This window comes from Natator depressus, chromosome 28, assembly GCF_965152275.1.
Source record: "Natator depressus isolate rNatDep1 chromosome 28, rNatDep2.hap1, whole genome shotgun sequence".
Classification (NCBI taxonomy): domain Eukaryota; kingdom Metazoa; phylum Chordata; order Testudines; family Cheloniidae; genus Natator; species Natator depressus.
This window is the reverse complement of record NC_134261.1, coordinates 6,964,616-6,992,180: the sequence shown is the minus strand read 5'-3', so window position 1 is coordinate 6,992,180 and position 27,565 is coordinate 6,964,616. Positions and strand designations below refer to the sequence as shown.

Sequence of the window (27,565 nt, the reverse complement as noted above, 5' to 3'; positions counted from 1 at the left end):
AAACTATAAACCTTTAGGGCAGTTTTCTCTTAATTCCCATTTTCACCCAGTGAGCTCTGTGTGAAGTCACATTCTACCGTAACCTAGGAGCCTTCCATTTCTGAGGCTTCATTTCTCCCTGGGTCTTCTCCCAGAAGTGTGGGTGGAAGGGGTCTCACACTACGTGGGAAGGCTGCATCGTGAGAAAAACCACCTGTGCTCTACTTTCACACTTTCTAATCTTTCAGAGTAGCAGGAGGCGGAGAAGTGAGACAAAGGCATTAGACTCAAGAGCAAAACTAAGAGACCAAACCACAGACTCTGGACTCAGCATTCGTGTATCCTGCAGTCTGAACTTGGAATCTGTTACATTCCCTCATTGGCTACCATCATCTAACCAACACGGAAGTGCTTCTTGTCCAGCAAGGCAGCCAATTTGGGACCCATAGGCATGGGATGGCTCTGAAGGAATCAGCTGTTTGTCTCTGTGCTTCAGGAAACTTTGGATCCAAATGGTAAAAGACAGTTGTTCCCAGTTTCAGCACGGCATCCTGTAGAAGTGTGAGCAATGCCACTTTACTAGGGAGCAGCGTTCTAAAAACAGTTTACCTCGGCCACAGGTCACCAGAGCGTCCATCTCTGGGGTGAAAATCAACCACTCGTACCTGTCATTTCTACCTGAGTTCTTGTCAAATCTTTGACCTGAGTTGTAGCAATTTTACACTTCTCTGCTGTAGAATTCTTCACCAACCACACAACATACCAGCAGCGATACTGAGGTATAACTCCCCCAAATATGCCCTTTTGTTTCTTTAATCTGGTGGCACAGATTTAAATAAGGGACTAAATTCAGGTGCGACTTAGAATCCCTGTAAGACACCAAATGTCAGGTATCTACTCAAAATGGGTGTCTTTCTGCAGCTCCATCACATTCCTCATGGATTTCATTTCCTACACATTTACAGCATGTCCCAGGAGTGAGCTGAACAGAAATGTCACTTCCATTTTTCCCATCTCTACCTAGATAGGGATTGCATTTCCCAAATAGGCAACATGCACCTGATTAGGAAGGGGAGATCTTCAGGAGCAACCTCCTGCAGGGCATGGGCCACAACTGCTTTGGGAGGCAAATGAATGGGTGTTTGGCTTAGTTCCAAATCATTTACTAGAGAATCCTCTTCCCAGCCCCTTCGGGAAATATTGACCTTACCAATTGAACAACAGGGGGATTGGGATGGCGACGGAGAATCCCTCTGATTTACCCGATGTTCTTCTGTTGTTACAGAGGGGAAAAGACATTTTTCTCTATCCCTTCCCTGTTCCCGCTCTTTGCTATACTTCAATATATTTTAAAGGGAGGAAAACGGTAGTAAAAATATCTGCCTTCAGGAAAACCTGAAGCAACAGTGCTCTGATGAACTGTGACAACTGGGAATGAAACAATATGTTCCTGGTGGGGGAACTTGATGACTAACAATTGTTTTTAAATGGGGGAACAGTATAACTGTGATGGTCAGGGTTTGTTTAGACTAGGAAAAGTGACGGAGTTTAGGTCAGGTCAAGGGGAAAGCTAATGCCAACCACTGCACCTCGGCTGCATCTGCACGACAACTGTAGTTGTCTTTTAACACGAAGATCACTAACTTGAGCAGCCGACGCCATGTGCAGTCCTAGAGGATGTACGGCACGGGTAGTTTTTGCCTCAGTGTAGCTTGTTGGGAACAAACCTCTCTCCCCCACCTGGAGCTGATGAACATTCCTGACTGGAGGGACACACGCTCCTTCGACTCAAAAGGAAAGGAGTTGATAGAAAAGATCACAGGACTGACCCCAAAGAAGGGTGAGCTGCAAAAGGCAGAAGCAGGCAACTCATCTGGGGGAGCTGAGTAACCACGGTGAAGATGGGGCTCAGATCACTGAGTGGGAATTAGCAAATGTGATTTTTTTTTTTTAAAAAAAACACCTTTGGCCAGCCCTAGTCAAGGCATTTGTTACAGATCACTCCCATGTGGATTTTCTGATGTCTAATAAGGGCTGAGCTTTGATTGAAGCGTTTCCCACACTCAGGGCATCCATAAGGTTTCTCACCCGTGTGGATTCGCTGATGCGCAGTAAGGGCTGAGCTATAACTGAAGCTTTTCTCACACTCAGAGCATGTGTAGGGCCTCTCTTCTGTGTGGATTCTCTGATGTGAGAGGAGGGATGAACTGTCAATGAAGTGCTTCCCACACTCAGGGCATCCATAAGGTTTCTCACCCGTGTGGATTTTCCGATGTGTAATAAGGTGTGAGCTCTGCTTGAAGTGTTTCCCACACTCAGGGCAGCCATAAGGTTTCTCATCTATGTGGATTCTCTTATGTGCAATGAGGTGTGAGCTCCGCTTGAAGCATTTCCCACACACACTGCATGCATAAGGTTTCTCACCCGTGTGGATTCTCTGATGTGTGAGAAGGTCAGAGCTCCCTTTGAAGCTTTTCCCACACTCAAGGCACGTGTAGCGTGTTCCTTCCAAGTTCATTCTCTCACGTGTAATAAGGTCTGACTGGCTACTGAAGTTTTCCTCTGGCCTCTGCTGACTCTCACAGCCTTTTGTTTTTTCTGGGCGTGCATAGCTCCCAGAATCATTCCCTTTGGACCTTCCTGAGAACATCCCATGTGCTTCTACTCGCTCAGCATCTTCCTGCTGGGGTTCCTCCTCGTTTTCACTCACCATCCCAACATCTGAAGGGAGACAGAGAGAATCCAGACGTAAGTCTCTGCCTGCGCCAGAGAGAAAGGAAATCTCAGAGAGAAGAATGGAAAAAGGGATGAAGAAACCAAAATGCGTACAGGACAGATCAAACCTCTCAGGAGCTGATTTTCCCTTAAACCTTCCCCAGAGGAGAGAAAGGAAGGGATCAGTTCTGGGTCCGTATCTCAGAAGAAATCTCAGGGGACAGCGAGATTGGGGAGGGACCTGCTGCCAGTTGTCAGTCAGGATAGGTGGGAAGCCATGAGTGACCTCTGCCTAATGATTCCACATCTGCAGGGAACAATCCTCAACTTGGAGAGCTCACAAGGTCTTTGTAGGGCATCCCAAATGTTTCCTGTATTCACCGACAGTTTTGGGGTTGGTTTAACCAATGCCTCACCTGAGAAGGCAGCTCTCGGGAGCACTTTTTTCTCAAAGCCATGAAGGTCTGGGACCCACGGCTCCACCCCTCGTTCCAGCTGCGAGATGACGTCAGTTCTGGAAACTGGAAACCCTGCTCAAGGCAAAGAAACCAAGGGAGGTCAGTGGAATTTGTGGGATACTTGTCACAAAGAATATTCCATGCTTTTAAGCCCAGCTCACTTTTAAGTAGTAACATCCCAAGGCCGGCTTCCTTGGCTCAAAGTGTCAGGAGATGATTATTATAAATCATATTCATTACTTTAGTGCCTAAGGGCCAACTAACAGTGGGTCCTCATTTTGCTAGGCACAGTACAAACCGAGAAGCGTTGATGGCCCGTGCCCTGAAGAAGTTTCAATCTAAATAGACAAGGCAGACACAGAATGGGGGAAGGGGTAGAACCCACCAGCAGAGTGAACTCCGTGAAGGCAGAGCGACAGATCTGATCAACACAGGCCTATATCTTGAGACTATCGGATTTAATGTTACGACTAGGGCCAGTGTTTTCCAGAAATTGTCGCTAGGACTGCATTTTTTCCCGAAATTACTCTTCGTTTCTGGAATCACCGTTAATAACTGGAATTGCTGATCAGAGGGTGGGTGGGGCATGCAGGGTCACAACCCCCCAGATTTCTCCCTGGAGACACCCGACTCCTCCCCAGGGCACAGGCTGGCTGCGATCGAGACTTGCTGCCAATTTCTTCCCTCCTCATACAAGTCTGGGATCAGCAGTGGGACGCCAGGCTCTCTCATCATGCTGCAGAGAGGATGGCACTCACACCTGCTCCCGGCCGTGTCCACAGCACCTCTCCCCTGCTCATCTCCCCTGCACACAGCTGGTTCATGCCCCGTCTCTCCAGCGCACAGCTGGCTCTAGGCTCTCAATGCCCAGTGTCTGGGCCCCACCTCCCCCACACAGCTGGCTCCTGTCCCCTCCCCCCAAGGCACTTTCAGGCTTTAAAGGATTAGATATTGCTCACGTTTGTCAATTACTCTGTTTTCATTGCCTGCAAACTCTTGCCCTAATTATGACTATCATCTGTATATCTAAGCCAGCCCTTGAAAGCATGAATTCTTCACAGACTATGATGCCGAGATGCGCCAGATGATACCAGGAAGGGCTGCGGGATGGGTTTCCTGTGCCATCTGGTATCACTACGGGGTGATGAATGCCAGATCTCAAGGCTAGTTATGCAGAGCTCCACCTTTTGAAGCTTTACCCAACGCAGAAAGGGGTAGTGACGGATTTCCCCTCATTCAGGAGACTGAAGACGACAGACTTTTGGGGGAGAAACAGCTGAGTTTGAGCTGACTGAGGGGGGTCTTTCTGGGCTACAAACTCACAGGACCTGATAACCACCAAGAGGTAACCCTTTAAGAAAGGTTTTAATACACTTTGGAACCGATCAGGGATTCCCATGAGGACCGCTGAGGGAATGAAGGTAAATATGCATTTGGATGCTCTTCTTGTTTTATGAGAAAGGGAACAGGAAGGGCAGGGATATCACTGAATGCAGGATCTCAGCAGTACTAGATGTCAGGATAGCACCATACTGCAGCCCACTGGAAAACATAATCCCAACTACACATATAAAATGATGGGGTCTAAATGAGCTGTTTCCACTCAACAGAGGGATCTTGGAGTCACTGTGCACAGTTCTCTGAAAACATCAACTCAGTGTGCCACGGCAGTCAAAAAGCAAAGAGAACGTTGGGAATCATTCTGAAATGGATAGATAATGAGACAGAAAATATCATATCGCCTCTATATAAACCCATGGTACACCCACATCTCGAATACTGCGTGCAGATGTGGTTGCCCCATCTCAAAAAAAGATAGATTGAAATTGGAAAAGGTTCAGAAAAGGGCAACCCAAATGATTACAGGTATGAAACTCTTCTGTATGGGGAAAGATGAAAAAGACTGGGACTTTTCAGCTTGGAAAAGAGGCAAAGGGGGGATATGAGAGAGGTCGATAAAATCAAGACTGCTCTGGAGAAAGTAGATAAGGAAGTGTTAATTACTCCTTCTCATAACACAAGGACTAGGAATCACCCAATGAAATTATTAGGCAGCAGGTTTAAAAGAAACAAAAGGAAATATTTCTTCACACAATGCACAGTCAACCTGGGGAACTCCTTGCCAGAGGACGTTGTGAAGGCCAAGATTATAATAGGGTTACAAAAAAAAAAAAAAAAAAACCACCATGAGAAAGCTATCGAGGACAGGTCCGTGAATGGTTATGAGCCAGGATGGGCAGGGATGGTGTCCCTAACTTCTGTTTGTCGTAAGCTGTGAATGGGTGACAGGAGATGAATCACTTCATGATTCTCTGTTCTGTTCATTCCCTCTGGGACACCTGGCACTGGTCACTGTCGGAAGACAGGACACTGGGCTAGATGCACCTTTGGTCTGTCCCAGTGTGGCCGTTCTTAAATACTAGGGAACCTAGTGAGTCCAGTGCAATGGGAGGGAGTAGGAAAATCCCTGGGTGTGGAGAACACTGGGAAATTAGAAACTAGCATTCAGAAGCAACAGACTCTAAATAGTCTAGAAAAGCAGAATGTGACAAATAAGAATTAGAATCGGGGTCATGTGACTTCAGGAATGAGGGACTCAAAAAACCAAGTCTGCAGAGAAGAGAGATTGTGGCTATTGCACATGGGGATGGGGGGAGCAACTCTCCAGGTCTCAAGGATTTTCACCAGCAACCTAGGCCATTTTCCCATGCACGGGGGCAATCCGGAGCGGTGAGGAGTTGTGTCATCTGTAGTCCTGGGTGAGTTTCAATGTTCTGATGCTGGAGCTCCCTTGTCTAGATTCCCCCAGCCAGCATTCAAGGACGCCCCGAGTGTCTGTGTGATCAGTAACCCTGGACCAGCAGCCCTGACTCCAGCAGCCTGCTTCTTACACCCCAAGCACATTCTGGTCTGGGTGGAGAAGGCTCAGGGTTTGAGAGAAGGCCAGGGGTAGGAAGCTTCTGTTCGTTATGCTGGACCTAACCCCCCCAGTTTTACTTGTGCAAACAGGAGATATTGGACACTGTGCGGTACTGCCCCTGTGCTCTGTCCCCACAGTGTTCTGCAGCCGGGGAGGGTCTCTGGTCGTGTGTGTGTCACTGGCACGCTGGGGTGATGCTGGAACAGGACAGAGCAGAGGTGGCATTGTGGGGGTGGGGTGAACCTCATCTCTTCATTTCCCCCTCCAAGAACCGAGGGGACGGGAACCCTTACCCAGCGAGGTCACAGTCTCATAGGTCTCCTGCATGACGTCTCTGTAGAGGGCTCTCTGAGCGGGGGCCAGCAGAGCCCCCTCTTCCCTGGTGAAATACACAGCCACCTCCTCGAAGGTCACCGGCCCCTGAAAGAGCAAGAGCCCCACACTGAGGATCTGCTGCCCCACTCACAGCCCCACTATTCGTGGGGGAGAGGAGCCAATCAAACGGAAACTCTGGGTGGATCGCAGTCAACAGAGGCCCACCCCCACCCTGGTCAGAGCATCCAGGAAACACCAGGGTGAGGGGGCGAAGAGAGAGCCCCTCCTCTCTCCCAGCAGATCCATCACACACCTACTAGCCACAGACTGATACAGGAGATGCTGCCCCGAGCAAGGTCCAGGGAGAGATCTCTTGTCGGAAGCCCAACACCCTCCTCCTTGTCAGGAGCTGGATATGAGGCAGGGGAATCTCCCCTAAGCCTGACTGGTGGCTGCCCCCTTCATATTTCAAGGCACCCGCTGGTTCGTTGGCTCAGGCTCCAGCACTAGGAGTCTGGGCCTTTGTCCCAGCCCCATGTAGCTCGGTTATTTTCTGTTCACCAAATTGGAGCATTTCCACCTCCCAACCTCATGGGTCTCTTCCTCGAATCTAGGCCACTTATTAAACAACTCCCAGCAGGTCTGCCACCCCCTGGCCTCCTCCCTTTCTGCTCCCTGTGCATTTCCTGCCCCGCTCCAACCTCCAAACCAGACGGTGCAAACCTTCCCCTCTCCGGCGTATTTGCTGTCCCTCTCCCTCCTGCAGGAACAGATCAGAACCCCCCCCAATAATCCCTACCTGAGCTGGCTCCTCTGCACCCATGTCGCTCCCCTGTCCCATGGGAGGACGGGATGAACCGGAACGAAACGTGAGCGTCGTTCTGCAGCCTGGCCGGGCGAGAAGGGCCGTTGTGGAGGTTTAGGAACGGGCATTAGTTCATTTCACATCACGCTTCCCCCAGGCTCTTTCCCTGCAGAGCGAGATCCTAGATTCTGCCGTGCTGAGAAAATGCTCAGTCTCTTTATTATAGCAGAGACCTGGCCCCTCCTGCCAGGCTAAGCCCACAGACACATTTTTTAAAAACTCTTTTATCCCATGGACCCTTTCAGTCTCTCTGTCTCCTTTTCCCTGTGCCCTCTCCATGCCTGTCTGCTAGGAAACTCTCATTCCTGGGTTGTTTGCTCCCCCATGGCTGGATTTGCTCCTGCAAATGGGAGGAGAAATGGGGTGGGGGGCTGTTTGTGTAGAGTCATTGTATAGTCCCTCACTGCCTGCCTGGGATTTCCCCATTGACTGCCTAGCACCCCCACCTGCCCTCCACCACGATCTGCCAGGCCATTTGCCTGGGACCCCCTCCTCCTCCCAGCAGGACCCCCTGACGCTTTACAGGAGGACCCCTCGCTCTGCGCCAGGGACCGCCCCACCACAGCTCTGGGCACTGGGCATGGCAATGGTCCCAAGAGCCAGCTGGGCAATCCCAGACAGAGCCCCTGGCACAGCACCAGGCAGCATCTAACCCCCTGCCCCACCTCCCCAAGACACCCCCCACCCCGACTGGTCTGCAGACAACAGGCCCCCAGTGATACCCACCTCCAGGACCCAGAGCCTTAGGGCTGGGCACATCAGAACTACCCCCCGAAACCCCAAACCCTCCAGAACCCACCAACCTGACTAGGGTCCCCCCTGCCCAGCCACCCAGAGGCCTCCCGTTACCACAGTGCCCCTTCAGCTCCCGCTGCAATCTCCCCACACAGACATGCACCTCCCCAGCAACAGTGTTCCCTTGCAGTGTCTGATAAGTGGATAGAAAGTTATCACCACCCCTTGCTGGCCAGTCACACAGGCAGGGGGAGCTCGGGGGGACGCTTCTTTAACAGAAGGGAAGCCATGGAGGGCCAAAATAAGTAAGAAAGTTCCATACTCTGTCACTAGCAAATAATGGCCACCGTGGATCCACCCCACAGGCGGCTACATCTTTGCACTGCGGGAAGCCACCCCTCACGGAGACCCTTTGTCATGGGGTTTGGGATACTTCTGGACCCACGCTGCACTCAGAGGGACCTCCCCATCCCATGCCAGCTGGAGAAAAGGAAAGGGTCCAGCCAACTCTCCTGTTACCAGCTGGGAACCACCGATCCCCCAAACAGGGGGAGGCCTCTGGCTTTGATGGGTTTTGAATATATGGCTAGTCTCTTATCAGCAAACATTTTTAACAGAGATAAAGGAGGGAACAAATGATTCTCAAAAGAGAGGGAAAGATGATCATTGTTGCAGGGGGGTTAATTTCCCAACCAGGATGGGGAAGGACTCAGGGCGACAGGTTCCCCCCAAGGAAGGAGAAGTTGCTGGGATTTAGAGACATGGGGAACAGCCCCAAACCCGGGAGGATTTTTAATTGACATTTGATAATGACATAGTAAGAGGGAAACCTGAGATTTCAGATCAGTGTTCAGAAATGAAAGAGAAAGGGTGGAAATCTGAGGGACTTTGGATCCATTTATGCAAATCATAGAAAGGAAAGTGGAAAATGAGAGGGATTTTATAGCAGTCGTTGATAGGAGGTAAAAGCTGAGTGTATTTCCCACCACTATTTGGTCAATGAATAGAGCGGAAATGGGCAACATTGGCAAACATTTTAGATCCATATTCAGGAATGTGAGAAAAGGTGTAAATCTGAGAGTTTCTTCGTAATTTATAATTACAGAGACAGGGAAAGCTCTCAGGGGCATATTCAATTAGAAGTAGACAACTAGAGTAAAAGTGGGGCAAACGTTGAGGGTATTTTTTATCAATCTTTGAGACGTACAGAGAAAACGTGTCACAAACTACGCAACTGAGAACATGGGATAAACACCAAGACCGGGGGTGGGGGGGGGATTTTATGTGGCTATTAAATAGCTAGCTGGAAAAGGGGGACCGTTTGTCATATAAAATCCAGCCTGTCCAATACATAAAGAGAAAGTGATGGTCCCCCCCACTGCCCCCCTTCACCTGGGCAGCAGGGAGCCCTCTGAGGGGCTGATTGAAGAGGGCAGGGGGGGGGGAGCTGGAGGGCTCCCTGGGGGAGGGAAGGGGGCAGCAGTGGGGGATGGGCAGGTGGGGGGCAGGTGGGGGCTGGGGGCAACGTTGCTGCAGTTGGGGGGCAGCAAGTGGGACTGGGAAGCCGGGATCGGGGGCAGCCCCAGGGGGGACACGGGCCCCTCCCTTCCCCGCCCCGGCAGAGACCCGGCGTCTCCTCCCACCCCCACGCCGGGGGCAGCCAGGTTGGGGGACGGATCCGGGCTACAACTTCCCCCGACACCGGGACAAATCGCTGCGGATCAAACCCACGGGAAGAGAGTTTAAATGGGAGAGATGGGGGGGGATCAGCGGAGACGAGAGAGCGGATCAGTGGGGGGGGAGGGGGGAGTTTACAGCCACGTGGGAGCTACTGAGAGAGAAAAGGGGAGAACTGGGGGGCATTTGTGCCGGGGGGGGGAAGGGGCACAAACAGGGACAGGATCCAATTAAATCCCCCCCCACTCCCCCCTCCCGGGGAATTTCCTGGCTGCACAGAGACAGTTCAACCCCCCCCCGCAACTCCGGCTTCTCCCCCCCCTCACCCCTCAAGGGACCCCCCCCGCCGGGCCCCAGTCTCTGCCCCCCCCCCCAATTCCAGCCTGCTGCCCCCCCCGGGGTCTCCCACTCACCGGGGCGGGGGCGGGCAGAGCCCGGGGCTGGTCCCAGCTGGAGAAAGCCCCCCCCGGCCGGGCACGGGGGGGTCAATGACGAGCCCCCCCCCAGCACAGACCCCAGAGGGGAGCCGCAGCTGCTCCTCCGAGAGACCCGACACGAGGCAGCTCCAGGGGGCGGGGCCTGGAGCAGCCCGGGGGCGGGGCAGTTCCTGGGGGCGGGGCCTGGTGCAGCCCGGGGGCGGGGCAGCGCCTGGGGGCGGGGCCTGGAGCAGACCGGGGGCGGGGCAGCGCCTGGGGGCGGGGCCTGGAGCTGACCGGGGGCGGGGCAGTTCCTGGTGGCGGGGCTCGGGCCCAGACCAGACGCTGCTGCTCCCCCGTGGGACCCGGGAGCCCGGGCTGGGCAGCTGCGGCTCCCCCCTGGGGTCCCTGCTGGGGGGGCCCGTCATTAACCCCTCCGTGCCCGGCCGGGGGGGGCTTTCTCCAGCCGGGACCCGCCCCCTGGGCAGCCCCGGGCTCTGCCCGCCCCCAGCCGGAGCCCCCCAGTGAGCGGGAGACCCCGGTGCGGGGGGAGCACTGGGGGGGGGGCAGGAAAGTGACTCTCTGCCCCCGGCTCCGGGGAGAAGCCTCGGAGCTGCCTCAGCCCCAGCGGAGCCGCCGCAGGCTGGGGGAGAAGAACAGAAAGTGAAGAGAGAAGGGGAAAAGAGAGCCCCCCGTCCCCTCTCTGCCTCCCCCCTTCCACCCCACCGTCCCGTCCAGGGGCATCCCGAGGCGGATGCAGAATATGCAGCGCTGTGGGGCACCCTGAACTCTGGGGCACCAAATTGCCCCACATTTCACGTGGCCCCTGGCAGCTGCCTGCTGCAGATGTGCCCCCCCCCCCCCCGCTCCGGCAGCCAGCCCCATCCCCTGGCCAGCCCCCCGGCCCGTGGGCTGCACCCACTGCCTGGGGCAGGGCTGTCCCGAGGGGGGCGTGGGGCCCGAGACAACACCCTCCACCCTGCCTGTTCGTCCTCTGCCCCCGGCCCAGCCCCATCCAACCTGTCCCCCGCCAAGCCTCTGCCCCCAGCCACGGACGCAGCCCGGAGGACGGGCAGGGGGCCTGCCCCGGCAGCAGGGGTTGGGCCGGACCCCGCAGTCACCAGCAATGGTGGGACGTGGAGCGACCCCGCCCCAGCCCACTCCCCTGTGCCCTCTGCCAGCCGCTTCCCTCCGCTTCCCGCGGCTGGGGAGTGCGGGGGCAGTCCTTCCCCCTCCCGCAAGGGACCCGGGCAAAAATTGGGGATTGCTTGGAGCAGGGGCTTGGACTAGATGATCTCCTGAGATCCCGTCCCACCCTGCGATTCTTTGACTGCAGCCTGAGTCCAGCACCAGGGAACCCATTGGCGCAGACCCAAAACCACTGAACCCACTTCCGGAAGCTTCTGGATGGGGAGTGCTTAATCTGCCTAGCAACAATGACCCAGACCAGATCACTCCTACCTCCCACCAACTGGTCTCTTAAAGAGAGAGCTCCCGATTAGGCACATGGCTTACATGTTACTAATAATTTATATGAAATATAGGGCTTAACTGCTCAAATCGGTACCCAGAACAATCCTCTGTGAGAAGGTGCGTGGCTCTCCCCTGCTGAGTTCTCTGTTTTAGCAAATGAGTTCGTTACAGACGATTGACCCAAGGTTCTTCCTTTCCCTGTGACACCAATTCCACTTTTGTTAAATGTCTGAAAGCACGAGCTTCAGCCACCGCCATATCTTTTTTCACGTAACATAACAAACGAAAAGAGAATAAAATGAAACCCAAACGAAGCGGAAAGGCAGGTCTATGCAAACACATTGAGCGTCTTAAGCTTTTATGTTCGGTTCTGCTTGGCGGCAACAAGAGAAACCTGTTGAAATTGGTTAGTTTTAACATTTTGCGGCAAAACCAGACATACTATATACCCTGTAATATTTTGGACATTTTGGCTGTAACATACTTCTAGCTATATTTTAATATTTAAGAAAGGTGCAAACAAGTTTGTAACCCCCCCAAAAAGAAACTGGCATTTTCTAAGTATCAGCTTTTGATTAATGTCGATGTTTCTCCTTACGGTTTTTCTTTGAATAAACCCCCGTGGCCCCAGTGATTAGTAAAAGAGAACCCTTTTCATTTGCAATTGCATTATCTCTTGAGGCAGAGAAAGCGTTTCTGGAAGAGAAACCTACCTCCACTCATCGCTCTTTGAAAAACTGCAGAGAGACAGGAGCCTGGCCCCTGGGGTCAGGGACTTGCTGAGGCCGAATCCTGCTCGGAAGGTCCCCAGCACTCCTCGCTGGCGGGGCTGAAGTCGAAGGGCGCTGCCATGGCAGGGGAGTGCCTCATCCCCCGGCCTGAGGCGTCGGTGCTTCTTTGTCCCCTTCTCCTGCCCAGAGAGGCAGGCAGCTGCTGTGGGGACACGCGAGCGAGGCTCGCAGGATATCGCTCAGCTCGGTCTGGCTGGCAGGGGCCTTCCAGCTCAGCCTGGCCTTGGCCCCCATTGCGCCGCGCTCGGCCAGCCGCGGGAGGAGGGACTGTGGCTGCCGCTCAGGCTCGGGCCGCGTGGCCAGGCTTCCCTGGCAGGGGCTGCCAGAGGCAAAGAGCTGGGCACCGTCTACATGGCAGCGGGTGGGAAGGAAGGTGGAGCCTGCGCGTCTCGTGGGGTCTCCCTCGCCACTCAGGCAGAGGCAGGAGGGGCGCGACAAGGGCCCGGCTGAAGATTTTGCGGTGGGACTGGAGGATTAAGCCTGTGGCCCCGGAGTTCCTGCTCCGACGTGGGGTTTTGTGGTGCTGCCCCCATGGTCGCCCGTCCTGTAGGTCAGCACTTTGAAGCCAAGGGGAGCGGCCTGGAGGCAGCAAAAGGGGACATTTGCGGGAGCCAGCCGTTCTCAAGGAGCATCGGACATGGACGCCGAGAGGGCCGTTCCCCTTCTGGGTGTGTCCCAGCTTTGTTTTGGTTTGTCAGCATGAAAAGGGGTTTGTTTATGAATCTGACCGTTTTCCAAATCTAACCTTCCCTGCTGTGCCAGGATAGAGGGTGGACAAGCCTGGTTTATCTGCACGGGATTATTGCAATCTGAGGCCTCTCTGTCCTTTTCGCTTGCACAGACCAGTTCCGACCCTGAGTGAGGTATGAAGCAGCATGCCCACCACTGATCAGCCCGTTTCTCCGGTGCAGCCGTGGACCCCCACAAGTGTGCCTGGAATGCAGAAGTGTTGGGGTCTCCAATTTTTAACCGGGTTAGAAATCCCCCTCCCCCACCAATGATTCCCATCACAGTGCCAGTCCACAGTCCCACTCCTCTCGGCTCCAGTTTTTCAAAGAGCGATGAGTGGAGGTAGGTTTCTCTTCCAGAAACGCTTTCTCTGCCTCAAGACATAATGCAATTGCAAACGAAAAGGGTTCTCTTTTACTAATCACCGGGGCCGCAGGGGTTTATTCAAAGAAAAACCGTAAGGAGAAACATCGACATTAATCAAAAGCTGATACTAAGAAAATGCCAGTTTCTTTTGGGGGGGGTTTACAAACTTGTTTGCACCTTTCTTATATACTAAAATATAGCTAGAAGTATGTTACAGCCAAAATGTCCAAAATATTACAGGATATAGTATGTCTGGTTTTGCCGCAAAATGTTAAAACTAACCAATTTCAACAGGTTTCTCTTGTTGCCGCCAAGCAGAACCGAACATAAAAGCTTAAGACGCTCAATGTGTTTGCATAGACCTGCCTTTCCGCTTCATTTTGGTTTCATTTTATTCTATTTTCGTTTGTTATGTTACGTGAAAAAAGATATGGCGGTGGATGAAGCTCGTGCTTTCAGACAGTTAACAAAAGTGGAATTGGTGTCACAGGGAAAGGAAGAACCTTGGGTCAATCGTCTGTTACGAACTCATTTGCTGAAACAGAGAACTCAGCAGGGGAGAGCCACGCACCTTCTCACAGAGGATTGTTGTGGGTACCGATTTGAGCAGTTAAGCCCTATATTTCGTATAAATAATTAGTAACATGTAAGCCCTGTGCCTAATCGGGAGCTCTCTCTTTAAGAGACCAGTTGGTGGGAGGTAGGAGTGATCTGGTCTGGGTCATTGTTGCTAGGCAGATTAAGCACTCCCCACGCAGAAGCTTCCGGAAGTGGTTTCGGTGGTTTTGGGTCTGCGCCCATGGGTTCCCTGGTGCTGGACTCAGACGACAGGAGGGCGAGCAGTCAGGGCAGCTGCTTTGCCCTGTGTGAGCTGGGAGAAGCTGAGCCCAGGAGCAGAAAGCAGGTTGCCGTCCCTAACTCTGAAGCATTTTGCAGCAGGTTAGTGATCCTGTTAACCCTCGAACAGGGAAGCCTGGGCAATGCTAATTATAGCAATTAAGGGGAAACTGGGAGGGAAAAATAACTTCAATTTAACTGGTTTCAGAGTCCCAGCTGTGTTCGTCTGTATTCATAAAAACAAAAGGAGGACTTGTGGCACCTTAGAGACTAACCAATTTATTTGAGCATAAGCTTTCGTGAGCTACAGCTCACTTCATCTGATGCATGCAGTGGAAAATACAGTGGGGAGATTTATATACACAGAGAGCATGAAACAATGGGGGTTACCATACACACTGTAACCAGAGTGATCAGCTTAGCTGAGCTATTACCAGCAGGAGAGAAAAAACCCTTTTGTAGTGATAATCAAGGTGGGCCATTTCCAGCAGTTGACAAGAATGTGTGAGGAACAGTAGGAGGGGGGAATAAACATGGGGAAATAGTTTTACATTGTGTAATGACTCATCCACTCCCAGTCTTTTTTCAAGCCTAAGTTAATTGTATCCGGTTTGCAAATTAATTCCAATTCAGCAGTCTCTCGTTGGAGTTTGTTTTTGAAGTTTTTTAATTGAAGAATTGCCACTTTTAGGTCTCTAATCGAGTGACCAGAGAGATTGAAGTGTTCTCCGACTGGTTTTTGAATGTTATAATTCTTGACGTCTGATTTGTGTCCATTTATTCTTTTACGGAGAGACTGTCCGGTTTAGCTAATGTACATGGCAGAGGGGCATTGCTGGCATATATCACATTGGTGGATGTGCAGGTGAACAAGCCTCTGATAGTGTGGCTGATGTGATTAGGCCCTAGGATGGTGTCCCCTGAATAGATATGTGGACACAGTTGGCAACGCGCTTTGTTGCAGGGATAGGTTCCTGGGTTAGTGTTTTTGTTGTGTGGTGTGTGGTTGCTGGTGAGTATTTGCTTCAGGTTGGGGAGTTGTCTGTAAGCAAGGACTGGCCTGTCTCCCAAGATCTGTGAGAGTGATGGGTCATCCTTCAGGATAGGTTGTAGATCCTTGATGATGCGCTGGAGGGGTTTTAGTTGGGGGCTGAAGGTGACGGCTAGTGGCGTTCTGTTATTTTCTTTGTTGGGCCTGTCCTGTAGTAGGTGATTTCTGGGTACTCTTCCGGCTCTGTCAATCTCGGTCACCTGCACATCTACCAATGTGGTATGTGCCATCATGTGCCAGCAAATTTGTTCGTCTCTAAGGTGCCACAAGTCCTCCTTTTCTTTCTGTTGTAACTGTATGCTTTGAATGTTGTTTTGATTGTAGCCAGACTGTTCTGACAGTGAACTCGAACTGTCAGACTGGTCTCCTGCCAGTTGTCAGAGTCTAGGTTCGTCTCTAAGGTGCCACGTCTGCTGGGGTGGGCAGGCATCCTGGAGTCCTTTCTAGAAGAGAACTGGGAACTGAGTTGGGAAAACCAATTTGAAAACCGGAAGCTCAGGTTAAGACTTATTTATTGATAATATTCAATAATCCTTCAATTCCAGTGCCACAATGAATACAATTGCTTCAGTCTGATAAGTTTCCCAAAGGGAAAACTTCACTTCTCTCCAAAGGGAGTTGAGAGAAAGGAGTTTTTCGAGTCCAAGAAAGACAAGGCAGGTGAGGGTAAGAGCTGGTAGAGGACCAACCTCTGTTGGTAAAAGAGAAAAGCTTTGGAGCTAACCCAGAACACTTCTTCAGTTCTGTAGAGCCCGAAAGGTCATCTCTTCCATACACAGCAGTTGGAACGTAAGAGCAGGGACACCTGCTCTGCTTCAATTATTTGTTCTCTGCCTCTGTCTCTCTCTCCACCCTGCCCTTTCTTTTCTCCCGTGTCTCTGCCTGCCTCCTCCTGCTCCCTCCACCCCTGCCCTTTCCCAGGAGCTCTCAGTCTGCAGCAGAGGTCTCCACACTTTTGATGCTCAGGATCACTTTTTGAATTGAAGGCCAACCCAGGATCTACCCCGCCCCTTCCCCCATAGCCCTGCCCCGCTCCCCCCTTTGCTCGCTCTCCCCCACCCTCACTCATTTTCACCGCGCTAGGGCAGGGGGTTGGGGGAAGGGACCAACGCCCTCCCGTGGCTCTGTGCGCTGCCCCTCTCTGCCAGCACCACCCCCTCAGCTCCCATTGGCCACGGGTCCCCATTCCCAGCCAATGGGAGCTGCGGGGGCAGCGCTTACAGGCAGGAGCAGCACTCCGAGACCCCCACCCCCCCGCCCCACAAGGCGGCAGGGCTGTGCTGGCCGCTTCTGGGAGCAGTGCGGGGCCGGGGTAGGCAGGGAGCCTGCCTTAGCTGCAGCCCCGCTCGACCACCAGCGATTGCGGTCGACCGCTTGGCGACCACTCGACAGCACCCAGGGAAAGCCAGAGCTTCCCTGTTCCACAGACGGCCCATGACCCTGGGTCCGGGGACACGTGACCGAGGCCACAACCAGTCACCAAAACCAAATGGCCCTTTACGGGGAAATACCTCTGCCTCCTGCCCAACTTCCCCCCACTAAAAAGGGGAGACCCAGTGCTGCCTTGAAGGGCCTCACAAGGGAAATGTCAACCCCCCCCACCCCACGAACTCCAGTGTCACCCCCATGGCACCAGCACAGAGGGAGCCCAGGGAGATGGGGTCAGGGGCATCCCTACTATCTAGGGTGCCCTATGCAGCCCAAACACCTGCTCCACCGCCCTAGGGAGGGTCTGGGCTGCGCGAGAGCCCTGCGGGGCCAGAGAGGAAGAAGGTGTGGTGGGCCACTTTGGGGGGCCTCACGGGGCCCACAGCAGACCGGGGGAGGAGCGAGGGCCTGGCAGCGGCCGCAGGACGCGGAGCGACCCAGCCCCATCCCCAGCCCACTCCGGTCCCCCTACCCCAGCCGGGTCTCTTGCGGGAGGGGGAAGGACTGCCCCCGCACTCCCCAGCCGCGGGAAGCGGAGGGAGGAGGCTGGGAGGGGGCACAGGGGAGTGGGCTGGGGCCGGGTCGCTCCACGTCCCACCATTGCTGGTGACTGTGGGGTCCGGCCCAACCCCTGCTGCCGGGGCAGGCCCCCTGCCCGTCCTCCGGGCTGCATCCGTGGCTGGGGGCAGAGGCTTGGGGGGGACAGGTTGGATGGGGCTGGGCCGGGGGCAGAGGACGAAGAGGCAGGGTGGAGGGTGTTGTCTCGGGCCCCACGCCCGCCTCGGGACAGCCCTGCCCCAGGCAGTGGGTGCAGCCCATGGGCCAGGGGGCTGGCCAGGGGATGGGGCTAGCTGCCGGAGCGGGGGGTGGGGGGGCACATCTGCAGCAGGCAGCTGCCAGGGGCACCGTGATATGTGGGGCAATTTGGTGCCCCAGAGTTCAGGGTGCCCCACACAGCTGCATAATCTGCATCCGCCTCGGGATGCCCCTGGACGGGACGGTGGGGTGGAAGGGGGGAGGCAGAGAGGGGACGGGGGGGCTCTCTTTTCCCCTTCTCTCTTCACTTTCTGTTCTTCTCCCCCAGCCTGCGGCGGCTCCGCTGGGGCTGAGGCAGCTCCGAGGCTTCTCCCCGGAGCCGGGGGCAGAGAGTCACTTTCCTGCCCCCCCCCAGTGCTCCCCCCGCACCGGGGTCTCCCGCTCATCGGGGGGCTCCGGCTGGGGGCGGGCAGAGCCCGGGGCTGCCCAGGGGGCTGGTCCCGGCTGGAGAGAGCCCCCCCCGGCCGGGCACGGAGGGGTTAATGACGGGCCCCGCCCAGCAGGGACCCCAGGGGGGAGCCGCAGCTGCCCAGCCCGGGCTCCCGGGTCCCACGGGGGCAGCAGCAGCGTCTGCTCCAGGCCCCGCCCCCAGGCGCTGCCCCGCCCCCGGTCTGCTCCAGGCCCCGCCCCAGGAACTGCCCCGCCCCCTGTCTGCTCCAGGCCCCGCCCCCTGGAGCTGCCTCGTGTCGAGTCTCTCGGAGGAGCAGCTGCGGCTTCCCCCTGGGGTCCCTGCTGGGGGGGCCCATCATTGACCCCCCCGTGTCCGGCCGGGGGGAGGGGCTTTCTCCAGCTGGGACCAGCCCCGGGCTCTGCCCGCCCCCGCCCCGGTGAGTGGGAGACCCCGCGGGGGGGGAGTGCTGGGGGGGCAGCAAAGTGACTCTCTGCCCCCGGCACGGCTGGGATTGGGGGGGTGGGGCAGAGACTGCGACCTGGCGGGGGGGTCCCTTGGGGGGTGAGGGGGGGGGAGAAGCCGGAGTTGCGGGGGGGGGGTTCAACTGTCTCTGTGCAGCCAGGAAATTCCCGGGGGGAAGTGGGGGGCGGGGGGGAGCTAATTGGATCCTGTCCCTGTTTGTGCCCCTTCCCCCCCCGGCACAAATGCCCCCCAGTTCTCCCCTTTTCTCTCTCGGTAGCTCCCACGTGGCTGTAAACTCCCCCCTCCCCCCCCCGATCCGCTCTCTCGTCTCCCCTGATCCCCCCCGTCTCTCCCTCCTCCTCACATGTCCATTGAAACTCTCCTCCCGTGGGGGGGGCGGGATTCCCCCCCCCCCCCCGTTTGATCCGCAGCGATTTGTCCCGGTGTCGGGGGAAGTTGTAGCCCGGAGCCGTCCCCCAACCTGGCTGCCCCCGGCGTGGGGGTGGGAGGAGACGCCGGGTCTCTGCCGGGGCGGGGAAGGGAGGGGCCCGTGTCCCCCCTGGGGCTGCCCCCGATCCCGGCTTCCCAGTCCCACTTGCTGCCCCCCAACTGCAGCACCGCTGCCCCCAGCCCCCACCTGCCCCCCACCTGCCCATCCCCCCCTGCCGCCCCCTTCCCTCCCCTAGGGAGCCCTCCAGCTCCCCCCCCCCTTCAATCAGCCCCTCAGAGGGCTCCCTGCTGCCCAGGTGAAGGGGGGCAGTGGGGGGGACCATCACTTTCTCTTTATGTATTGGACAGGCTGGATTTTATATGACAAACGGTCCCCCTTTTCCAGCTAGCTATTTAATAGCCACATAAAATCCCCCCCACCCCCGGTCTTGGCGTTTATCCCATGTTCTCAGTTGCGTAGTTTGTGACACGTTTTCTCTGTACGTCTCAAAGATTGAAACAAAATACCCTCAACGTTTGCCCCACTTTTACTCTAGTTGTCTACTTCTAATTGAATATGCCCCTGAGAGCTTTCCCTGTCTCTGTAATTATAAATTACGAAGAAACTCTCAGATTTACACCTTTTCTCAGATTCCTGAATATGGATCTAAAACGTTTGCCAATGTTGCCCATTTCCGCTCTATTCATTGACCAAATAGTGGTGGGAAATACACTCAGCTTTTACCTCCTATCAACGACTGCGATAAAATCCCTCTCATTTTCCACTTTCCTTTCTATCATTTGCATAAATGGATCCAAAGTCCCTCAGATTTCCACCCTTTCTCTTTCATTTCTGAACACTGATCTGAAATCTCAGGTTTCCCTCCTACTATGTCATTATCAAATGTCAATTAAAAATCCTCCCGGGTTTGGGGCTGTTCCCCATGTCTCTAAATCCCAGCAACTTCTCCTTCCTTGGGGGGAACCTGTCGCCCTGAGTCCTTCTCCATCCTGGTTGGGAAATTAACCCCCCTGCAAAAATGATCATCTTTCCCTCTCCTTTGAGAATCATTTCTTCCCTCCTTTATCTCTGTTAAAAATGTTTGCTGATAAGAGACTAGCCGTATATTCAAAACCCATCAAAGCCAGAGGCCTCCCCAAGTTTGGGGGATCGGTGGTTCCCAGCTGGTAACAGGAGAGTTGGCTGGACCCTTTCCTTTTCTCCAGCTGGCATGGGATGGGGAGGTCCCTCTGAGTGCAGCGTGGGTCCAGAAGTATCCCAAACCCCATGACAAAGGGTCTCCGTGAGGGGTGGCTTCCCGCAGTGCAAAGATGTAGCCACCTGTGGGGTGGATCCACGGTGGCCATTATTTGCTAGTGACAGATTATGGAACTTTCTTAGTTATTTTGGCCCTCCATGGCTTCCCTTCTGTTAAAGAAGCGTCCCCCCCGAGCTCCTCCTGCCTGTGTGACTGGCCAGCAAGAGGTGGTGATAACTTTCTATCCACTTGTCAGACACTGCGAGGGAACACTGTTGCTGGGGGGGTGCATGTCTGTGTGGGGAGATTGCAGTGGGAGCTGAAGGGGCACTGTGGTAAGGGGAGGCCTCTGGGTGGCTGGGCAGGGGGGTCCCTAGTCAGGTTGGTGGGTTCTGGAGGGTTTGGGGTTTCGGGGGGTAGTTCTGATGTGCCCAGCCCTAAGGCTCTGGGTCCTGGAGGTGGGTATCACTGGGGGCCTGTTGGCTGCAGACCAGTGGGGGTGGGGGGTGTCTTGGGGAGGTGGGGCAGGGGGTTAGATGCTGCCTGGTGCTGTGCCAGGGGTCTGTCTGGGATTGCCCAGCTGGCTCTTGGGACCATTGCCATGCCCATTGCACAGAGCTGTGGTGGGGCGGTCCCTGGCGCAGAGCGAGGGGTCCTCCTGTAAAGCGTCAGGGGGTCCTGCTGGGAGGAGGAGGGGGTCCCAGGCAAATGGCCTGGCAGATCGTGGTGGAGGGCAGGTGGGGGTGCTAGGCAGTCAATGGGGAAATCCCAGGCAGGCAGTGAGGGACTATAAAATGACTCTACACAAACAGCCCCCCACCCCATTTCTCCTCCCATTTGCAGGAGCAAATCCAGCCATGGGGGAGCAAACAACCCAGGAATGAGAGTTTCCTAGCAGACAGGCATGGAGAGGGCACAGGGAAAAGGAGACAGAGAGACTGAAAGCGTCCGTGGGATAAAAGAGTTTTTAAAAAATGTGTCTGTGGGCTTAGCCTGGCAGGAGGGGCCAGGTCTCTGCTGTAATAAAGAGACTGAGCATTTTCTCAGCACGGCAGAATCTAGGATCTCGCTCTGCAGGGAAAGAGCCTGGGGGAAGCGTGATGTGAAATGAACTAATGCCCGTTCCTAAACCTCCACAACGGCCCTTCTCGCCCGGCCAGGCTGCAGAACGACGCTCACGTTTCGTTCCGGTTCATCCCGTCCTCCCATGGGACAGGGGAGCGACATGGGTGCAGAGGAGCCAGCTCAGGTAGGGATTATTGGGGGGGTTCTGATTTGTTCCTGCAGGAGGGAGAGGGACAGCAAATACGCCGGAGAGGGGAAGGTTTGCACCGTCTGGTTTGGAGGTTGGAGCGGGGCAGGAAATGCACAGGGAGCAGAAAGGGAGGAGGCCAGGGGGTGGCAGACCTGCTGGGAGTTGTTTAATAAGTGGCCTAGATTCGAGGAAGAGACCCATGAGGTTGGGAGGTGGAAATGCTCCAATTTGGTGAACAGAAAATAACCGAGCTACATGGGGCTGGGAAAAAGGCCCAGACTCCTAGTGCTGGAGCCGGAGCCAACGAACCAGCGGGTGCCTTGAAATATGAAGGGGGCAGCCACCAGTCAGGCTTAGGGGAGATTCCCCTGCCTCATATCCAGCTCCTGACAAGGAGGAGGGTGTTGGGCTTCCGACAAGAGATCTCTCCCTGGACCTTGCTCGGGGCAGCATCTCCTGTATCAGTCTGTGGCTAGTAGGTGTGTGATGGATCTGCTGGGAGAGAGGAGGGGCTCTCTCTTCGTCCCTCACCCTGGTGTTTCCTGGGTGCTCTGAGTGGGGTGGGGGTGGGACTCTGTTGACTGCGATCCACCCAGAGTTTCCGTTTGATTGGCTCCTCTCCCCCACGAATAGTGGGGCTGTGAGTGGGGCAGCAGGTCCTGAGTGTGGGGCTCTTGCTCTTTCAGGGGTCTGTGACCTTCGAGGAGGTGGCTGTGTATTTCACCAAGGGGGAGTGGGCTCTGCTGGACCCCGCTCAGAGAGCCCTCTACAGAGACGTCATGCAGGAGACCTATGAGAATGTGACCTCGCTGGGTAAGGGTTCCTGTCCCCTCGGTTCCTGGAGGGGGAAATGAAGAGATGAGGTTCACCCCACCCCCACAATGCCACCTCTGCTCTGTCCTGTTCCAGCATCACCCCAGCGTGCCAGTGACACACACACGACCAGAGACCCTCCCCGGCTGCAGAACACTGTGGGGACAGAGCACAGGGGCAGTACCGCACAGTGTCCAATATCTCCTGTTTGCACAAGTAAAACGGGGGGGTTAGGTCCAGCATAACGAACAGAAGCTTCCGACCCCTGGCCTTCTCTCAAACCCTGAGTCTTCTCCACCCAAACCAGAATGTGCTTGGGGTGTAAGAAGCAGGCTGCTGGAGTCAGGGCTGCTGGTCCAGGGTTACTGATCACACAGACACTCGGGGCGTCCTTGAATGCTGGCTGGGGGAATCCAGACAAGGGAGCTCCAGCATCAGAACATGGAATCTCACCCAGGACTACAGATGACACAACTCCTCACCGCTCCGGATTGCCCCCGTGCATGGGAAAATGGCCTAGGTTGCTGGTGAAAATCCTTGAGACCTGGAGAGTTGCTCCCCCCATCCCCATGTGCAATAGCCACAATCTCTCTTCTCTGCAGACTTGGTTTTTTGAGTCCCTCATTCCTGAAGTCACATGACCCCGATTCTAATTCTTATTTTTCATATTCTGCTTTTCTAGACTATTTAGAGTCTGTTGCTTCTGAATGCTAGTTTCTAATTTCCCAGTGTTCTCCACACCCAGGGATTTTCCTACTCCCTCCCATTGCACTGGACTCACTAGGTTCCCTAGTATTTAAGAACGGCCACACTGGGACAGACCAAAGGTGCATCTAGCCCAGTGTCCTGTCTTCCGACAGTGACCAGTGCCAGGTGTCCCAGAGGGAATGAACAGAACAGAGAATCATGAAGTGATTCATCTCCTGTCACCCATTCCCAGCTTACGACAAACAGAAGTTAGGGACACCATCCCTGCCCATCCTGGCTCATAACCATTCACGGACCTGTCCTCGATAGATTTCTCATGGTGGTTTTTTTTTTTTTTTTTGTAACCCTATTATAATCTTGGCCTTCACAACATCCTCTGGCAAGGAGTTCCCCAGGTTGACTGTGCGTTGTGTGAAGAAATACTTCCTTTTGTTTCTTTTAAACCTGCTGCCTAATAATTTCATTGGGTGATTCCTAGTCCTTGTGTTATGAGAAGGAGTAATTAACACTTCCTTATCTACTTTCTCCAGAGCAGTCTTGATTTTATCGACCTCTCTCATATCCCCCCTTTGCCTCTTTTCCGAGCTGAAAAGTCCCAGTCTTTTTCATCTTTCCCCATACAGAAGAGTTTCATACCTGTAATCATTTGGGTTGCCCTTTTCTGAACCTGTTCCAATTCCAATCTATCTTTTTTTGAGATGGGGCAACCACATCTGCATGCTGTATTCGAGATGTGGGTGTACCATGGGTTTATATAGAGGCGATATGATATTTTCTGTCTTATTATCTATCCATTTCAGAATGATTCCCAACGTTCTCTTTGCTTTTTGACTGCCGTGGCACACTGAGTTGATGTTTTCAGAGAACTGTGCACAGTGACTCCAAGATCCCTCTGTTGAGTGGAAACAGCTCATTTAGACCCCATCATTTTATGTGTGTAGTTGGGATTATGTTTTCCAGTGGGCTGCAATATGGTGCTATCCTGACATCTAGTACTGCTGAGATCCTGCATTCAGTGATATCCCTGCCCTTCCTGTTCCCTTTCTCATAAACAAGAAGAGCATCCACATGCGTATTTACCTTCATTCCCTCAGCGGTCCTCATGGGAATCCCTGATCGGTTCCAAAGTGTATTAAAACCTTTCTTAAAGTGTTACCTCTTGGTGGTTATCAGGTCCTGTGAGTTTGTAGCCCAGAAAGACCCCCCTCAGTCAGCTCAAACTCAGCTGTTTATCCCCCAAAAGTCTGTCATCTTCAGTCTCCTGAATGAGGGGAAATCTGTCACTACCCCTTTCTGCATTGGGTAAAGCTTCAAAAGGTGGAGCTCTGCAAAACCAGCCTTGAGATCTGGCATTCATCACCCCGTAGTGATACCAGATTGCACAGGAAACCCATCCCACAGCCCTTCCTGGTATCATCTGGCGCATCTCGGCATCATAGTCTGTGAAGAATTCATGCTTTCAAGGGCTGGCTTAGATATACAGATAACAGTCATAATTAGGGCAAGAGTTTGCAGGCAATGAAAACAGAGTAATTGAGAAACGTGAGCAATATCTAATCCTTTAAAGCCTGAAAGTGCCTTGGGGGGAGGGACAGGAGCCAGCTGTGTGGGGGAGGTGGGGCCCAGACACTGGGCATTGAGAGCCTAGAGCCAGCTGTGCGCTGGAGAGACGGGGCATGAACCAGCTGTGTGCAGGGGAGATGAGCAGGGGAGAGGTGCTGTGGACACGGCCGCGAGCAGGTGTGAGTGCCGTCCTCTCTGCAGCATGATGAGAGAGCCTGGCGTCCCACTGCTGATCCCAGACTTGTATGAGGAGGGAAGAAATTGGCAGCAAGTCTCGACCGCAGCCAGCCTGTGCCCTGCGGAGGAGTCGGGTGTCTCCAGGGAGAAATCTGGGGGGTTGTGACCCTGCATACCCCACCCACCCTCTGATCAGCAATTCCAGTTTTTAACGGTGATTCCAGAAACGAAGAGTAATTTCAGGAAAAAATGCAGTCCTAGCGACAATTTCCAGAAAACACTGGCCCTAGTTGTAACATTAAATCCGATAGTCTCAAGATATAGGCCTGTGTTGATCAGATCTGTCACTCTGCCTTCACGGAGTTCACTCTGCTGGTGGGTTCTACCCCTTCCCCCATTCTGTGTCTGCCTTGTCTATTTAGATTGAAACTTCTTCAGGGCACGGGCCATCAACGCTTCTCGGTTTGTACTGTGCCTAGCAAAATGAGGACCCACTGTTAGTTGGCCCTTAGGCACTAAGGTAATGAATATGATTTATAATAATCATCTCCTGACACTTTGAGCCAAGGAAGCCGGCCTTGGGATGTTACTACTTAAAAGTGAGCTGGGCTTAAAAGCATGGAATATTCTTTGTGACAAGTATCCCACAAATTCCACTGACCTCCCTTGGTTTCTTTGCCTTGAGCAGGGTTTCCAGTTTCCAGAACTGATGTCATCTCGCAGCTGGACCGAGGGGTGGAGCCGTGGGTCCCAGACCTTCATGGCTTTGAGAAAAAAGTGCTCCCGAGAGCTGCCTTCTCAGGTGAGGCATTGGTTAAACCAACCCCAAAACTGTCGGTGAATACAGGAAACATTTGGGATGCCCTACAAAGACATTGTGAGCTCTCCAAGTTGAGGATTGTTCCCTGCAGATGTGGAATCATTAGGCAGAGGTCACTCATGGCTTCCCACCTATCCTGACTGACAACTGGCAGCAGGTCCCTCCCCAATCTCGCTGTCCCCTGAGATTTCTTCTGAGATACGGACCCAGAACTGATCCCTTCCTTTCTCTCCTCTGGGGAAGGTTTAAGGAAAAATCAGCTCCTGATAGGTTTGATCTGTCCTGTACACATTTTGGTTTCTTCATCCCTTTTTCCATTCTTCTCTCTGAGATTTCCTTTCTCTCTGGCACAGGCAGAGACTTACGTCTGGATTCTCTCTGTCTCCCATCAGATGTTGGTATGGCGAGTGAAAACGAGGAGGAACCCCAGCAGGAAGATGCTGAGCGAGTAGAAGCACATGGGATGTTCTCAGGAAGGTCCAAAGGGAATGATTCTGGGAGCTATGCATGCCCAGAAAAAACAAAAGGCTGTGAGAGTCAGCAGAGGCCAGAGGAAAACTTCAGTAGCCAGTCAGAGCTTACTACACGTGAGAGAATGAACTTGGAAGGAACACGCTACACATGCCTTGAGTGTGGGAAAAGCTTCAAAGGGAGCTCTGACCTTCTCACACATCAGAGAATCCACACGGGTGAGAAACCTTACGCATGCAGTGTGTGTGGGAAATGCTTCAAGCGGAGCTCACACCTCATTGCACATAAGAGAATCCACATAGATGAGAAACCTTATGGCTGCCCTGAGTGTGGGAAACACTTCAAGCAGAGCTCACACCTTATTACACATCGGAAAATCCACACGGGTGAGAAACCTTATGGATGCCCTGAGTGTGGGAAACACTTCATTGACAGTTCATCCCTCCTCTCACATCAGCGAATCCACACAGGAGAGAGGCCCTACACATGCTCTGAGTGTGAGAAAAGCTTCAGTTATAGCTCAGCCCTTACTGCGCATCAGCGAATCCACAAGGGTGAGAAACCTTATGGATGCCCTGAGTGTGGGAAACGCTTCATTGATAGTTCAGCCCTCATCACACATCAGCGAATCCACACAGGAGAGAGGCCCTACACATGCTCTGAGTGTGGGAAAAGCTTCAATCGGAGCTCAAACCTGATCACACATCAGCGAATCCACATGGGAGACACACCCTACACATGCTCTGAGTGTGGGGAACGCTTCCGTTATAGCTCAGCCCTTACCACCCATCAGAGAATCCACACCGGTGAGAGACCCTACACATGCTCTGAGTGCGGGAAAAGCTTCAATCAGAGCTCTACCCTAATCACACATCAGAGAACGCACACAGGAGAGACCCCCTACATGTGCTGTGAGTGCGGGAAAAGCTTTAATCAGAGCTCTGTACTGAGCACACTTAGAAGAATCCACACGGGTGAGAAACCTTATGGATGCTCTGAGTGTGGGAAACGCTTCAATCGGAGCTCATACCTTATCATACATCGGAGAATCCATACGGGTGAGAAAACTTATGGATGCTGTGAGTGTGGGAAACACTTCAATCAAAGCTCAGCCCTTATCACACATCAGCGAATCCACACAGGAGAGACGCCCTACACATGCTCTGAGTGTGGGAAAAGCTTCAATCAGCGCTCAACCCTTATTAGACATCAGAAAATCCACATGGGAGTGATCTGTAACAAATGCCTTGACTAGGGCTGGTCAAAGGTGGTTTTTTTTAAAAAAAATCACATTTGCTAATTCCCACTCAGTGATCTGAGCCCCATCTTCACCGTGGTTACTCAGCTCCCGCAGATGAGTTGCCTGCTTCTGCCTTTTGCAGCTCACCCTTCTTTGGGGTCAGTCCTGTGATCTTTTCTATCAACTCCTTTCCTTTTGAGTCGAAGGAGCGTGTGTCCCTCCAGTCAAGAATGTTCATCAGCTCCAGGTGGGGGAGAGAGGTTTGTTCCCAACAAGCTACACTGAGGCAAAAACTACCCGTGCCTTACATCCACTAGGACTGCACATGGCGTTGGCTGCTCAAGTTAGTGATCTTCGTCTTAAAAGACAACTACAGTTGTCGTGCAGATGCAGCCGAGGTGCAGTG

At 53.8% G+C, this 27,565-nt stretch overlaps 2 protein-coding genes across 2 annotated transcripts in view; one reads left to right on the top strand and one right to left on the bottom strand.

Annotated features, from left to right (window-relative positions):
• The window catches only part of LOC141978795 (uncharacterized), a 203,698-nt gene extending 176,524 nt beyond the window's left edge, over positions 1-27,174 (top strand). Inside the window, 1 exon segment of the mRNA XM_074941110.1 lies at positions 26,120-27,174. Within this exon segment, the coding sequence (XP_074797211.1) occupies positions 26,120-27,174 (1,055 nt within the window).
• LOC141978747 (uncharacterized) lies at positions 1,955-12,423 on the bottom strand. The gene is made up of 3 exons (XM_074941066.1): positions 12,334-12,423; positions 6,366-6,492; positions 1,955-2,700 (listed from the first exon to the last, which is right to left on the bottom strand). The coding sequence occupies exons 1-3, from the start codon at positions 12,421-12,423 to the stop codon at positions 1,955-1,957; spliced, it is 963 nt and encodes a 320-aa protein (XP_074797167.1).
• Positions 27,175-27,565: the final 391 nt, after the last annotated feature.

What these genes read in the sequence shown, in the direction of transcription:
- LOC141978747 (XM_074941066.1), bottom strand. Translation starts at nt 12,423, where the DNA reads ATGAGGCACTCCCCTGCCATGGCAGCGCCCTTCGACTTCAGCCCCGCC. An exon ending in CCGAGCAGGATTCGGCCTCA is followed by an intron (nt 6,493 to 12,333) that starts GCAAGTCCCTGA and finishes TTGCTCTTTCAG; the next exon opens with GGGCCGGTGACCTTCGAGGA. An exon ending in TGAGACTGTGACCTCGCTGG is followed by an intron (nt 2,701 to 6,365) that starts GTAAGGGTTCCC and finishes GTCTCCCTTCAG; the next exon opens with ATGTTGGGATGGTGAGTGAA.